The sequence below is a fragment of the Plodia interpunctella genome, chromosome 23 (genome assembly GCF_027563975.2).
Source record: "Plodia interpunctella isolate USDA-ARS_2022_Savannah chromosome 23, ilPloInte3.2, whole genome shotgun sequence".
Taxonomy (NCBI): Eukaryota; Metazoa; Arthropoda; class Insecta; order Lepidoptera; family Pyralidae; genus Plodia; species Plodia interpunctella.
The window spans coordinates 6575065-6590706 of NC_071316.1; the positions used below are offsets into that span (position 1 = coordinate 6575065).

The following is a 15642-nucleotide window of genomic DNA, read 5'->3' on the forward strand; positions in this document are numbered from 1 at the left end:
ATTCTACACATGTTAACTCTATGTGATAGCCAAGCAACACGAAACAGTAGCGTTATGTGGCGGAATCGAACATAGAGTTAACGTTCTAAAGAAACCACATTAAAACTAAAAAAAGGAACTTTTTTGTATTTATTACGTTTAGACAAAATTTGTAGAACAAAAGATGTTAGTCTTTATGTACGTACCTTATGCGCCTTTGGAAGGTTTTGCGTTTGATACCAGTAACTCTGTATAATAGAAGCAAAAATACCTACAGACAGAGAGACAAAAAAAAAGACATAATGTTTAAAAATAATTGTTGTTTTTTCTTTAAATCTCCTATGTAGTCATTGTCCAGTTACTTACAGTTTTATTATATTATGTACTTAAGATGCGTGACCGTTATTTTACAACAAGTAAAAAATCCTACTATGTAACATTTAAGTAGATAAGAATTTAGCGATTGTGACCATCAAATTGTTCAGTTTCTTTTTTATAACTAAGTATATTTCTTTAAACAATGTCGACTATTCAAAAATATTGTTGTCATAGAAAGGGAAACCAGTTACTGGCAGTATTTTTATGTAATAACGTTGTGATTATTATACTTATTGCAAAACGCTGATGGTTTTCTTAATAAAATAAATAAATAAGCATACACAGGAACAGACAGCGTGAAACGACTTTGTTTTTATACTATTTGGCGATAGTGATGATGATCTAAGTGCCTATGCTTAGTGATTTTTCGGTTCATGCTATAAAGAGCGTCACTATACTTACTGCAGTCCATATTTATCTGTTTGTTATATCACTCATTCATTTAGTTTAATTAAAACTGTAACTACATGACGCACCTAGCTGTTAAAATATTTTAAGATAGTGGAAAAAATAATGAGATCTGTGCCATGTTACTTTTATAGTCTAATTGATGAAATAAAAAATAATGGAGTCTAAAAATAGGTGTTTATCCCCATTTTTCATACAAGTAAGTGAATGTTAATAAGTCGTATATAATCTGTGGTAGAAATTTACTTTGCAACAAAATAGAATCGTTGAATTTGCATAGATTGCAGGTATTAGTGTATTTAGTACTTATATATAAAAAGTTTATATATAAAAGGATGGAAGATTGTTCATTTATACATATTGAGTGTGTTATTTTGCTAACGCTGGTGTCAGATTTTATTCAAGTCACCTAAAGACATCTGACATGATTTTTACCTTTACTATCTAGTGGCAAGTAGTCGCATAGCTACACACCAGTGAACTAAACTGTCCACCAATTTGCAGGTTTCCTTACGATGTTTTCCTTCACCGGAAGCAAGCAGTGGTCGATGAAAACTACTATACATGAGTCAGATTGGTATACAAACTCATGTGGTATGACTAGCATTCGAACCAGGGACCTTTCAAAGGCGGTCGTTGCCACGCCACCATCTAGCCGTGTGTTCCCGCCCTAGAATAGGACCTACAAGGGTTTTGACCCCTAGCTTTACGGCGTCACAGCCCCGAACGCAACCGCGGCACGTGGAGATGAGAGAGAGCTAAACGTAACAGTTTAATGAATACCTAAAACTATACAGCACAATTTGATATATGTATTCCTTACTCCTAGCGTGGAATCTCATAAAAATCCTGGTCAAGTGTGAGTTGAACTCCCGCCCTTTTGGTTCAGCCATAGCGAAGCTCGAGCATTACAGACACTGATGGAAAGGACTAAGTCAAAATTTGTAAAATAACTAGGCACCAATATTACGTACCTAGTTTATTAACTGCATTTAATTTTTCAACAATACAGTGTTTCGTCACTTTCGGCGTGTCCCTGAACATGGCGGGAATGGGCCTTGTGATGGGCTTCGTGACCGCATTACTCCCCCAGCTGCGTCTCCCTGACTCCATCATCGCCATTGACGATTCCTCCGCTTCTTGGATTGGTGGGTAACGACTGGGCATCAACGGTTCATCTGTCTCTTTCATCCTTATGTACCTAATCCTAGTTGACGGCCAAAGTACGAGATTCTGATAAAAAAATGAAACTTGTTTCTCTAAAAAACATTCTCTGCCCTAGCCTAGGTTGGAGTGGTCCCATTTTAGGGCGTGAAACGCACGCCTCGCAATCTTGCTTGTTAATTTTACTAAGAATTTCCCACGAGAATTTACCTCAATGCATACTTCCATGCTGTGAGCAGTGGATTAAGTTGATTTTTGGTGTGGAGATAGTTGGTAGAACAATAGAGAGATATAGGCTCCTTTATGCTGCGAGCGGAGCCGCGGACATAAGCTAGTAACTTATAATTAAGCAATTTATAAGTCTCATTCGTATCTGATGCAGTTTATTCAGGAATTATATAACTAACTTACCAGTCGGAGTAAATTGAAGATAAGAAAAATTCTTTGTTTACAATAAACCCGTAAATATCATTTCGTACGTTATATTATTTACACACATCGAATACTTCTGTGCGTTACTGAGCATTTTATCTGTTAAAAATGTAATTCATTATTTACATAAGTATACCGCAGAGAAAATGCCTTCCTATCTCTTTATAATGTTTATGTAAAAGAAAGAGAGTTGAGATAGAAGTTAGTGCGTTAAAACAGTTTTTCACTTAATCAGTATTATAATTAAAGTGCTATTATAACAGGACATTAAGCTAAGTACTCAAAATCATTGCAAAATCGACCAGATTAAGGGTTCCAAGCACGGTAACTTTACACTTGCGATTTACTGTACTTCTTTCGAAATAAAGCTATACGTGCAGTGTCATAGCGTGAGCCATTGTGGCCACGGCGGCATTAGTAGTCGCAGCAACTCGAATCTCTCCCCGGACTTACTAAAACAATCGTCATCTTCTATACAAAGAAACGGGCTAAAAAAATTAGCTCTTCAATTGCTCGCTTTATGACGACTGTTTATTTCCTTTTTCAGCTTCTCTACCAGGATTCTCCGTGGTCGTCGGAAACTTTATAGTACCGAGCATAATGGGCACTTTCGGGAGACGCACAGCCAACCTCTGCAGCTTGGCCATGGCGGCCATTGGCTGGATCTGCATCGTTTTTTCCAACTCTGTCACGTTGCTCCTTCTCGCCCGCTTTCTCCAAGGCCTTGGCATGGGAATGATCGCTGCATTAGGACCTGTCCTTATCGGAGAATACACCAGTCCTAAAAATCGAGGGTTGTTCCTAATGACCATATCTGTAACTGTCAGCATGGGAGTTTTCGCGATTCAAACCTTAGGAGCGTACTTGCCATGGAAGATTTGCGCTTTAGCGTGTATTGGAATAGTTTTGTTTAATATGGCGGTGGTCGCGCTGTCTCCTGAATCACCGACGTTTCTAGCCGACAAAGAAAGGTATGATGAGTGCAGGAAAATGTTCAAATACTTAAGAGGTGATTCGGAGAATGAAGAACTAGAGAAGATGATTACGACAAGAATGATGGCGAAAAAACAGCAAATCGATAAAGTCGAGACATTTGCTGAGAAGGTGTATTTTAAAGTGAATTATTTGAAGCAGACTTTCAAGAAGAAGGAGTTCTATAAACCGATATTGATAATGTTCCACATTTTTACTATGTCCCAGTGGAGCGGAGTCAATATATTAACTTCATACACTGTTGTACTTTTCGAAGAAGTAATTGGTTCAAGATCAGGAATAAATATACCATTGATGATAGTGCTAATTGGAGCGTTAAGAATCATGGAAAATATAATAGGAATGGTATTCATAAAGTTGTTGAGAAGGCGGGTGATGTTGTTTATAACGATTGCAATAAACGTGACAGCACTCTTGGCAATAGCTGGTTACAGTTACGCCAGAGTTTGCAACTGGCTGCCTTATGATATGCCTGTGGTTGGTACAATTTTGATTCACATTCACATGTTCTCAGTAGCCACTGGAGCTCTTCCATTAGGATATGTTTTAGCTGGAGAATTATTTCCCATGGAGTATAAAGGACTGTGCGGCAGCATCAGTATGCTATTCTTTTCAATGAATCTCTTCGTGAATATGAAAACTGTGCTTGTATTAGTGAATTCCTGGGGCTTGTACGGAATGTATTGTTTCTATGCTGGTGTCATGGTGTACTGTTTGATAGTCGTAGGAATGTTGCTCCCGGAAACTAAAGATAGGACTCTGCAAGATATAGAAGAAGATTTCAGATGTAGAAAACAATAGTAACTAGATACTTGTATATATTTGCATGTTTTTAATAAAACATATTTTATTTCTGCCAATTGTTTTATTTTAAACCTACACAGCTGTGCTCGCAAAACTTTATTTGCGTGCGCGGTTCGTAATAAGTATAACATTTCTTTTACAAATAAATAAAATAAATAAATATATTAGGACAAATCACACAGATTGAGCGAGCCCCAAAGTAAGTTCGAGACTTGTGTTACGGGATACTAACTCAACGATACTATATTTTATAACAAATACACATAATTACTACTATAATAGATAAACATCCAAGACCCTGGTTAATCAGAAAAAGATCATTTTCCATCATGACCCGACCGGCAATCGAACACCCCACTGCGCCACCGAGGTCGTCAATGATGAATAGATGATGATTAAAAATATCAAAATTTTATTATTTTTATTTTTTTTTCTTTACTCGACTATGTCTACAATATTACAGGTTACTTTTTTTAGTACCTAAGTACCTACCTACGTTATGTACATCAAGCTACCCTGCACGAACCTCTATGGCGGCGAGTTTGCAATGAATTTGGGTAGATTAATGTGCTGTTGACTGTACTAGGTTTGTTTACGCACAATGTTTTCCTCTACAAGAAGCATGATAGTGGTCGATTTATAAGTAAATATTATTTTAACTAGGCGCGTGCGAGATTCGCGCATTTCTTATGTACGCCACACACTGTGGAGAAAAAGGAAAAAGAACAGAGTGCAATTAAATACGCTGGACGAGGCCTATAGATGTGTCCCAAGACACGCTAGCTAGGAGAAGACTCCAGCAATATGGCTAATAATAACAAAAAAAATATTTGTATTTGTGTGTTATATCATCTTCCTGTAACTATATTACCTAAATTGTAACATCGTGAATTTTTAAAAGGAGAAACATAAAAAATAATATTTTGTATGCTATTAAATAAAATTCTTTATTTGGGGTGTCATTATTTAAAGATGCGTTTCGCGCATTTGACCAGGTTATAATAGGCACTAGAAATTGGAAGACACTGAACTATAAGATAAATAACATCAAAATTAGTCAGAACTCATCAAAAATTAATTGCTAACTATTTTGTACCACCTACTTACCTTTTCTGTAACCGAGTCCGAGAATTTTGATTTCATTTCAAGCTGTACTATGCAGTCGGCATTTGAATACTTAAATCATGTCACAGACTTAAAATAAACACATGGTATCTATTTATTCAACGACAATAAAAGGTTAATTCATTAACTGGTAGTTTTATTACAGTGTATGATAGCAGCAGGGTAGTGATGGTGTTACAGTTAGTTTAACAATATTTTAATTGAATTAAAATGATAAGGTTAAAGAAGCGCCTCAGCCCATTTGTTATACAAGTGAGTGATCGAATATCCATACTAGTCCTATCCTGCTAATATTATAAATGCAAAAGTTTGTGAGGATGTATGTGTGTATGTTTGTCATTCTTTCACGCGAAATCTACGGGACAGATTATTATGAAATTTAATACACGGATAAATTTAATAACATGGAATAACAGATATGGTACTTTTTATCCCGAAATTCCCACGAGAGCGAAGCCCCGGGGCGCAGCTAGTAAATTATTAATGTGAAAGTCTCTCTGTCTGTCTGTTCCGCTTTCACGGCTAAACCGCTCGACCGATTCGGATGATATTTAGTATACATGTAGTTAAAGACCCCAGTTAAAACATAGATACCTATTTTGGGGTGTGAAATGTTCCTTTTTCGCAAAGAAATTTGCGCGGGCGAAAGGAAGTGTAGTTATATTAGTATACTTCGTTATGTTTGTATATTTGTTTTACATTGATTAACAAAAAAAAACTTGTTTATTTTATGTTTTATCAGCATTCACTCGCGGCTTCGCTCGCGTAAATTTCCCACGGGCAATGTACGTTTTCCCGGAATGAAAATAATGAAATAGCTATGTCATTCTTCTTAGTATTAACTATATAAAAGTATGAGAAATTCCAAAAAGATTGGTTGAGTAAGAAGCGTGAAGAGGTGACAAACAAACAATCTTACTTTCGCCTTTATAATATTAGTTGAAATTGGGTTGGTTTGTGATTGTTATTTTTGTTGTGTTGATTTTATTTTCAGACAATAAACGTTAATTCGTTCGATGATTGAACTATATGAATGTTTCAGTGTTTCGTGACTGCTGGAGTATCGTTAAACACGGCTGGACTGGGGCTGGTTATGGGGTTCGTGACCGGGCTGCTTCCACAGCTGCGGCAGTCTGACTCCATCATCGCCATTGATGACTCTTCAGCTTCTTGGATAGGTTGGTGCCAACCAAAAATCTTTTATTTATTTATTTTAGCACTATTTTATTAAAGTCCAATAATAGAAGTTGGACATATAATGTTGAATTTGAATTAGATAAAGACTGCAACAAAGTTCCCGTTCAAAAACGGTAAATGAAAAATGTCACATACTTCTACGGCCATAATTTTATAATATCTTTATATCTCCGAGGAATGCTCCTCAGCAAATAAATCTTGACCAGAAAAAATCTTCTTAATGGGATTCAAATAAAAAACTATTAATTGTGTCATTTAACGAATGATAAAGAATGTTTGTATGGCAGCTTAAACTGTCGAGTGAGAGTCACGCCACGAGTTTGTATTGTTACGAAGCAATATTGTCAAATCAGAGTCATATTATGTATTATCGACGACCTCGGTGGCGCAGTGGTAAAGTGCTTGCCTCTGAACCGAGAGGTCCCGGGTTCGATCCCCGGTCGGGTCATGATGGAAAATGATCTTTTTCTGATTGGCCCGGGTCTTGGATGTTTATCTATCTAAGTATTTGTTATAAAATATAGTAACGTTGAGTTAGTATCCCATAACACAAGTCTAGAGCTTACTTTGGGGCTAGCTCAATCTGTGTGATTTGTCCTAATATATTTATATTTATTATATTTATATTTATTAGCTTTAGCTCGCGGCTACGCCCGCGTTTATTACGTGCGTCCGCTCGTAACTTTTTTTTGTCAATATCACAGGTTCTAACTAACGTATCCCAATGAAACATACAGACCATATGCTTTACGACTGCGAAAACCAAAATTCCATCCTGCAGTTTTTCCGTGATGCACGAACAAACATACAGCCAGACAGAAAGACACAAAAATTATAAAATCGTTTTTGCTTCTATTAGTTCCATAACGACCACCCATATTTCTGTCACTTGAATATCTCCTGCATAGGCATATCCTAGTTCCATTACTAGTTTTATTATACAATACAGATTATATGTACAGATTGAATTTGCTTACTATAGAGTAATTTTACATAATTTTTAACGATCGATGATTCCTCAAAACAACATCATCTAGTTCACAAGTGACCACAAGTGACGAAAGTGTCACAATTTATTGGCTGATGGCTTTTCTAGCTAATACTCAATAGCTGATCTCACTTTCAGGTCCAACATCCTTGGCAAATGTTACAAATATCTGCCATATTTGCTTGTGGCTTAAGTAAAAATAAAATGTTTATTTCTGACGAATGAGTCTGACGATGAAATGGCTAAAATACTTACTGTTGCGTCATAAAATAAAGATAAGGAACTGCAAACTACGTCTACAATGAAACCTGTTACACGATATCCAATTCGTTTAATATTTTCTTTGATATGTTTAAAGTTCATAAAATTCAAAAATACATTTGATTTTACGTCTATAAAACAATGCTAAGAATCGTTTGCAAATTTACATTTGTTACTTCTTCCTTTTGTATTTGATCTATATTTTGCTGTTTTTCAAATTTGTATGTATTTGTTTTATTTTTTCAGCATCCCTACCCGGATTTTCAATCGTCGTGGGCAATTTTATTATACCTAACATTATGGGCGCGTTTGGAAGGCGTACAGCTAACTTGTGCAGCTTGGCCGTGTCAGCATCGGGCTGGATCTGTATCGTGTTCTCTAATTCCATCCTTCTTCTATATTTGGCACGCATCCTCCAAGGTATCAGCATGGGAATGATCGCAACTCTTGGACCAGTGCTTATTGGAGAGTACACTAGTCCCAAGAACCGAGGTCTCTTCCTGATGACCATATCTGTGAGCATAAGCGCCAGTGTCTTTGTGATTCAAACCTTGTCATCATATTTACCATGGAAAATTTGCGCTTTAATCTGCATTGGAATAGTTCTGCTCGCTGTGTTCTTTGTAATACTATCTCCTGAATCACCAACGTTTTTAGCAGACAAAGAAAGATATGAAGAGTGCAGAAAAATATTCGTTTATCTCAGAGGTGATTCGGAGAATGAAGAATTGGAAAAGATGATAGCGGCGCGAAAGGCATTACAAATGGAAATCATAGACACAGATGGAAAGTCGATTAGAGAAAAGGTTACATCAAGATTGTATTTTTTGAAAAAGACATTCAAGAAGAAAGAGTTTTACAAACCAATACTGATAATGTTCCATGTTTACGCAATGGCGCATTGGTGTGGCGTAAACATACTGTCGTCATTCACCACAGATCTTTTTGAGAAAGTCCTGGGTTCCCATTCTGGGATAAATATTTCTTTAATGGTAGTTACAGTTGGTGCGTTTAGACTCTTATGGAACGTAGTCGGAATGGCTTTCATAAAGACATTGCGTCGTCGAGTCGTACTATTTTTAACGATAGGTTTAAACATCGTATCACTTTTGGCGATAGCAGCGTATTCTTATGGGAAAGAGAAAAACTGGCTGCCTTTTGATGAACCTATAATAGGTATAATATTAGTCCACATTCATATGTTCTCAATAGCAACTGGGGCTATACCATTGGCGTTCGTTTTAGCTGGGGAACTGTACCCAATGGAACACAGGGGGCTTTGTGGAGGAATCAGTATGCTGTTCTTTGCTATGCATCTCTTCTCTAATGTGAAGCCTGTGATATTTCTCCTAAACTTTTGGGGTATATATGGAACATATTGTCTTTATGCTGGGGTGTTGATGTATTGTTTGACAGTGGTGGGATTACTTCTGCCAGAAACTAAAGATAGGACACTACAGGATATAGAAAAGGAATTTAGAGGTGTCAAATCGACTTCGTGTTAAAGTGATGTGTAATTTAAAACTGTATCTTGTTTAATACTCTATGTAATGGCCTAAAAATAACATGAGACAAAATTTTCAAATGCGTAGATTTTATTTAAACTTTATATAGGTAAGTACCTATTTACAAGATGCTGAATGTAAATAGATGTTGAATGCAATGAATGAACAAATAATCCCTTTTATTTAAATTTTATTGCAATACAAAATATGTAGATTATTAATAATATAACACTATTATACTAGTTAAATCTTTTTTATAGTTTGTGTTAGAAATATATTTTTTATGATAAAATAATATCCTTTTTGATTTTAAATTGTTAAGTATATCAATACATATCAATAATATAAATTTCAACATATTTATTATGGTTTCACAGAGCTCTCTGACAAACAGACAGACAGCGGAAGCTAGTTAGAGTTAAGTTTTAGACATATTATTTTAGCACCTAAGTTTGCTTAGTAAATAGGCTACCTATTAATTAATACATATAATAAAATAGTTTAAAAAGTTTTTATTATTAAAAAAAAAATTGTCCTGTGAAGAAACTGTATTAGAGTAAGAATTTAAAAAATGTCTGTCTGTTTGTACACGCTAATCTCCGGAATTACTGGATGGATTTTAATGAAGGTTTTTTGTTGCATAGCTATGAGGCCGATGCAATATAAAAAATATGATGCAATATTTTTGAAAACTAGAATAGCTTATGTGTTACTCTAACGGACCATCTAAACTATAAGAGTTATTGAAACAATGTCCTAGCAAAAGTAGTTCACACTGCTAAGCATTTTCTATTGAGGTATAAAATTAAAAGGAAATAAAATTTTCCTTTCAAAATTTAACTATCAACTTATAACCTCATTATACACAAATTATATCACCATAAAAGCTTGTCGCGAGGTTTACTTGTGTAAATAAACTAGTACCTATTTAATTGAGTTAAATACTTATAGGTACTTACGCACGTAATAGCTTATTGTATATTGTCATCCAAACTAAACGGGTATACAAAATTTCAGCTCAATCGGTTGAAGATATCTGCTTCAAAATTGAGTAGCAAGATTCCACCCGAACAAACAAACAAACATACATACATACATTGCAAGTTAAACAAAAGCTTTTAAAAATCGAAGATCTGGAACATCTCATGTACAATTTAAGTAACACATAATTAACTGGAATCATACAGCCCACGCGAACGAAGTCGGGGGCATCAGCTAGTAAATAATAACCATGCCTATATACATTATTTAAATATAAATTACAATAAACGACCTTGTGAAACGAAACACATGTGCTATAGCGTTATGTATACGTTACAGATTCGACAGTATTCATATAGAATTCGTATTGGTCACAGAAAATAAATTGGTTTTCATAGAAAATACTTCGAATGTGACATGAGCTGTATTTTTTTGTCAAAATGGCAAATACTTTGTCAAACTGGCCTTCGCCATTTTTGAAACAAGTAAGTACTTAGGTTATATCAGTCATGTTTCATCAGCGATTAATATTTGCTTTTACATTATTGATGCATGTATTTGCTTTTACATACTAGATAATATAATTATAAGTATATAAATACAACATCTCTCTTCATAGTCGTATTACCTCATGGCTGAGGTACGTGGTCATTATGTGGAATGAAACACACACAACAATTTTCTTGGCACTATTAATGGAGTGGTTTGCCATTGCCTTCTCCATTTCACACACAAATTAATAATCTACCAGTGTGCAGGTTTCCTCACGATATTTTCCTTCACCGGAAGCATATAGGTCGATGAAAACTACTATACATGAGTCATATTGGTATACAAACTCATGTTGAACGAGTAGGATTCGAACCTGGAACCTTTCGACCAACAGGCGGGCGTCGTAACCATCACACCACCACCGTTTCAATTACAACATAACAAGTGAATAATAATACATAAAATTATTCATTAACCGAAATAAACAATACAAAAATATTGACAAATTTATTTATTACAATAGCATTTTCGATGATTTTGTATTGTATATATGTTATGGCTAAACCCCGAAGTGCGGCTACATACAGGTTTAGCCGGCTAGACATAGATATAGCCAGTCTCAGCTGGCTATTATATAATTCTTCTCGTATATTACTAATACACATTTATCTTTCTCGTATGAGCGACAAGGGGAAGTCTACTGTCTACAACCCAAGAGTATATCACGTCAGATTATATACATGTCCGGTTTTGTTCTACCTTCAACAGTGCTTCGTAACAGCAGGAGTAGCTATCAACCTGTCACAGTTTGGGATCGTCGCAGCGTATGTGGTGGTCATATTGCCGCAGCTCAATCTGCCTGGAGCTGACATCGTCATGGATGAAGAGACTGCCTCTTGGTTCGGTACGGTTACATGCCATTTCATTCTTTGCTGCAAATCATGTTTTTCAAATGGGCTATCTAATTGGCTTCATTTGTGGCTGCCGTCTGATCAGTTTTGTACTGTGTTTGGGCATTCAGAACATAAGAGAAGATGAGCCATTGTTTGCAGAGAAACCCCAAAGAACAAAATTCGAAAAAGAAAGGACATGCCTAACCTAACTGACTTCTTAATTTGTTGAGGCGGTGGTGGTTCAGTGATAAAGACCGCCTCTAGTATTTATGTGGCACAAGTTTTGAAGTTCTGTTCACTAGCATCAAAACTGGTGCCACATGAAGCGCGCGAAGTGGAGAAGACAAAATAGAAAAATCAATCCTGGGCTTCCTCATTTTATGGCTGGGAAGAAACGGGGAAGAGACGAAAGAGAGATTCCATGAGTTTTCGACTTATTTAATTTTACCAATCTCCTTTTACATATTGATGTAAAAAGTAACTAATTACTGTCAAACGATTCCAGCTTCCATCCAAGGCTTGACTCTCATAATCGGGACTGTAATGATCGCTCACCTGATGGGGAAGTACGGCAGATGGGTGACTAACGTCTGCAGCGCCGGGCTCATGTTCACTGGCTGGGTGCTCATCGTGGTGGCTGACAGTGTCGCGTGCCTTATGCTGGGCCGGTTCCTGAAGGTAAGTAACAATGGTCAACTATAATTTCCCTTTTTTTGTGGCATTAAATTTTTGTGATAGATCTATATGTGTCGAATATATACATCCATGAGCAATGTTCGATCAAATAGGTCTAAGGACCTAGCTTTCTTGGTCCTGCCAGACTATATTGTGTTGTACATAACAAGGATACTGTATATTGATCTGTATTATTGAACGAGTAGTAGACCAATGTAAACTTTCATTATGGTTTTCCTGACAAGGACGAAGATTTTATCCATACGTGTTCTTTCTATTTATCATCTGTTTGTCTTGTACTTTCAGGGGATCAGCCTGGGTTTAATCATAGCTCTGTGCCCCGTCATCATTGGAGAATGCGCCAGCCCCAGGTACAGAGGCTCGTTCCTTGCCTCCACTACAGCCCTCTTGTCCATAGGAACAGCCTTCGTTCACTTCATCAGCTTCCTCTTACATTGGAGAACTGTGGCCTTATTGTGCGTGGTTATTTCGTTTATAAATTTATTAATTAGTATATACTCGCCAGAATCACCTAGTTGGTTGGCGACTGAAGGACGATATGATGAATGTAGAAAAGTCTTCCGTTGGCTTAGAGGTCCTGATGAAGAAGAAGAATTACAAAAGATGATACAAGCCAACATGACGGAAAAAACTGTAGAGAAAGAATCCGTATTGCAAGCTATAAAAAATAGAATCAATATAATAAAAAAGAAAGAAGTATATAAGCCAGTTATAATAGGAATACATTTGAATATCTTGTGTTATTGGTGTGGACTTCCGGCGATCTCTTCCTTTCCTAATGAAGTGATACACTCTATTGTCGGAATTGGTCATAATACCCCAGCAATTCTTATCACACTAGATATTCAAAGGTTGATTACTAACACTAGTGCAATGTATGTAGTTAAGAAAGTTAAGAGAAAAAATATGCTGCTTACAACAATATCTTTAAACGCAGCATTGTTTTTTGTTATAGCTGGATACGTTTACGCTAGAGAACAAAGTTTATTACCGTTTGATCATCCTCTTATAGGCGTAATACTTCTTCACATTCATATGTTTTCTATGGCAATGGGAGGGTTACCATTACCAACGATAATTTCTGGAGAAATATATCCTTTGAAATACCGTAGTTTTTGTAGTTCTGTCACAACAACGATATCATCAATCAATCTATTCCTAGCCTATAAAACGTTTATACAAACTGAGCAAAAACTGAAGATTTTTGGAGCTTATAGCATATATGGTTTGATAGTGATATATTGTTTAAGTGTAACGTATCATTATCTGCCAGAGACTAAGGACAAAACCCTTCTGGACATCGAGAACGAATTCAGAGGAGCACCAGCCAAATCTAAAGATGTGGCTGCAGAAGTACTGATAAGAAGTGATGGTGGATCTGAAATATGATTAAATTTATTTTAAGTAGCGATTAAGTACTTCTTTTTAAAACATTATCATCTCTAGATTTTCCTTGTCATGGGATAACTACATAGTAAGTTCGTATAAAATAAAACCGCCCGCCGCGGCTGTCTGTTTCTAAGATTTCTTCTTTTAAGCCAGGCAACGGTTTCTAATGCAGTTTTCACTGTTATTTAGACAATGTATTAAATAAAGTTACAACGCAAAATAGTATAAGAGGCTGCTATTAGACCATGCAAAGCCGGACTGCCTGTAAGGGTAAACTGTTGAAACTTGTATGTGCTTGGGCCACAATACCTTGTAACTATACAGTTTACTGCAATAAAGATATTGAATTTATTGAAAATACAGATTTATAATATATAATATTCATTTTAATCGGGACTATTAATCATCTAAATCATCCCACATCGGAAGGACTTTGGTGAGAAACCAGAATGATGGCCTGAAGTATTCTATGGTGTGATACATACTTAAACAATAATAATCTAATCATGCGATGGCCAAGTCGATCTATTTATTTAAAACCTAAAAGATTTTTAATATTGATATGATAATAACTTGAGTAATAACTTAAGACAGAAGGTCCCTTAAGTAGGGAATAAATAAATTAATCGACTTTGTAATTGATAACATGGCTCTCACAACTTGTTACGGTAGAAAACTGAGCTGTGAGACTTGGAACACGAAACTCGTGGGCCGGGTCGTGAGGTTCCCTCTATTATGGTTGAGCTACGCGATGGCTGTCCCATGCGTCAACTCGTGAACGGGTGCTGCCAAAGGGAGGGTCATCTCGTTTCTCATATATTTTCATGTAAGTTAATTATGTTTCACATCAAGAATAAGATCTATATCTACTATACTACTTATAATATACTACATATTTTATTCTGTTCAAAGACTGGTCGAAAGCCAGTGAAGCGTGTCTCCATCCGTCTCGAGGGCGGAGCGAAACAAAAAGTTTTATCATTTCCGTCACAGCTCATTACGCGAGCCATTTCATCAAACGTATGACCTTTGGTAGTCGTGATGTGATCAACATCGTGACTCCATGATGAATGTGAAGTTGATTTTGAACAAATGTTTGGTGAATGGACTTTCAAAGCCAATTGTATGACAACAGGCTGGGCTCTGACGTTCTATGGTTGAGGAAGCTATCGAGAAAACGCACATATGAGAAAGAGAGAAGCCTTTTTAGTATAATCTAAAGTATTATTATAAAGTGGTAAGCGTTTGTGAGTTTGTATGTTTGAGGCGGCTAATTTCCGAAACTACCGAACCGATTTCAAAAACTCTTTCACCATTAGAAAGGTGCATTATCCAAGATTGCTATAGGCTATATTTTATCTCAAAATTCCCAAGGGAACGAAGCCCCGGGCAACATATAATATTCAAAGCCACAAACTATTAGCACGTATAGTTTTTACACACAACAAATATTAACTGAACTTTATCAGTCTCTTTAACAGTCTAAACAAGTGTTTTTGCAAAAATTTCAGTTTTGAGACAAGCGTTTTATCCTCAACATCTTCTATGAAAGAATGCGAAGAGGTAATATATTCAACGCGTGACAAATAATCATGTCCGTGCTCTGTAAACCGTTGAGGAGTTCCCTCGTTGGGAGCCGATCCTAAGTGCACCATCAGGTCATGCTTATCATAACAATGCATGATCATGGAAACTGAAGCGACGTGTAAAATTTCAACTCTGTAGATGAAATTAAACTTTGATTACAGACAAACAGGTGAAACTATATAAAACCCCATAATAATAATAAGTTAATAATAACTAAGTGTGAATCGGCTGGACAATAGTTGTCACCCGTGGAAAACAAGGAAAGCAAGGTCGTCAGTTTATATAATCCCGGAATTCCAACAAAATGCCATAAAACTATCAACGAATTGTAAATTTCTGAATGTTACCAACTGTATTTTTATTGTCAAAT

At 36.2% G+C, this 15642-nt stretch overlaps 3 protein-coding genes and 1 long non-coding RNA gene across 5 annotated transcripts; 3 read left to right on the forward strand and 1 right to left on the reverse strand.

Annotated features, from left to right (window-relative positions):
- The first annotated feature begins 720 nt into the window (after positions 1–720).
- On the forward strand, positions 721–4208 carry LOC128680037 (facilitated trehalose transporter Tret1-like). Of its 2 annotated transcripts, XM_053762680.1 has the most exons (3): positions 721–964; positions 1778–1913; positions 2909–4208. In XM_053762680.1, exons 1-3 carry the CDS (start codon positions 923–925, stop codon positions 4153–4155), a joined length of 1425 nt encoding a protein of 474 aa, XP_053618655.1. In that variant the 5' UTR covers positions 721–922; the 3' UTR covers positions 4156–4208. The 2 variants fall into 2 exon arrangements, with proteins under 2 accessions (XP_053618655.1, XP_053618656.1); XM_053762681.1 differs by lacking the exons at positions 721–964; positions 1778–1913 and adding an exon at positions 2566–2685.
- LOC128680042 (uncharacterized) lies at positions 1772–2944 on the reverse strand. Its single transcript, XR_008405806.1, has 2 exons — positions 2341–2944; positions 1772–1972 (listed from the first exon to the last, which is right to left on the reverse strand). It is a non-coding gene; the product is annotated as an uncharacterized LOC128680042 (long non-coding RNA).
- A 1240-nt stretch (positions 4209–5448) lies between the features above and the next one.
- LOC128680214 (facilitated trehalose transporter Tret1-like) lies at positions 5449–9529 on the forward strand. The gene is made up of 3 exons (XM_053763191.1): positions 5449–5535; positions 6326–6461; positions 7976–9529. Exons 1-3 carry the CDS (start codon positions 5494–5496, stop codon positions 9232–9234), a joined length of 1437 nt encoding a protein of 478 aa, XP_053619166.1. The 5' UTR covers positions 5449–5493; the 3' UTR covers positions 9235–9529.
- A 271-nt stretch (positions 9530–9800) lies between these two features.
- Positions 9801–14075, forward strand: LOC128680213 (facilitated trehalose transporter Tret1-like). Its single transcript, XM_053763189.1, has 4 exons — positions 9801–10700; positions 11476–11611; positions 12106–12278; positions 12582–14075. Exons 1-4 carry the CDS (start codon positions 10656–10658, stop codon positions 13683–13685), a joined length of 1458 nt encoding a protein of 485 aa, XP_053619164.1. The 5' UTR covers positions 9801–10655; the 3' UTR covers positions 13686–14075.
- The last annotated feature ends 1567 nt before the right edge of the window (positions 14076–15642 follow it).

Excerpts from the sequence above, each read along its gene's own strand:
- LOC128680037 (XM_053762680.1), top strand. The coding sequence starts at position 923 with ATGGAGTCTAAAAATAGGTGTTTATCCCCATTTTTCATACAA. Across the intron at positions 965-1,777 it reads TATCCCCATTTTTCATACAA|TGTTTCGTCACTTTCGGCGT; the intron begins GTAAGTGAATGT and ends TCAACAATACAG. Across the intron at positions 1,914-2,908 it reads TTCCTCCGCTTCTTGGATTG|CTTCTCTACCAGGATTCTCC; the intron begins GTGGGTAACGAC and ends TTCCTTTTTCAG.
- LOC128680214 (XM_053763191.1), top strand. The coding sequence starts at position 5,494 with ATGATAAGGTTAAAGAAGCGCCTCAGCCCATTTGTTATACAA. Across the intron at positions 5,536-6,325 it reads TCAGCCCATTTGTTATACAA|TGTTTCGTGACTGCTGGAGT; the intron begins GTGAGTGATCGA and ends TGAATGTTTCAG. Across the intron at positions 6,462-7,975 it reads CTCTTCAGCTTCTTGGATAG|CATCCCTACCCGGATTTTCA; the intron begins GTTGGTGCCAAC and ends TTATTTTTTCAG.
- LOC128680213 (XM_053763189.1), top strand. The coding sequence starts at position 10,656 with ATGGCAAATACTTTGTCAAACTGGCCTTCGCCATTTTTGAAACAA. Across the intron at positions 10,701-11,475 it reads CTTCGCCATTTTTGAAACAA|TGCTTCGTAACAGCAGGAGT; the intron begins GTAAGTACTTAG and ends TACCTTCAACAG. Across the intron at positions 11,612-12,105 it reads AGAGACTGCCTCTTGGTTCG|CTTCCATCCAAGGCTTGACT; the intron begins GTACGGTTACAT and ends AAACGATTCCAG.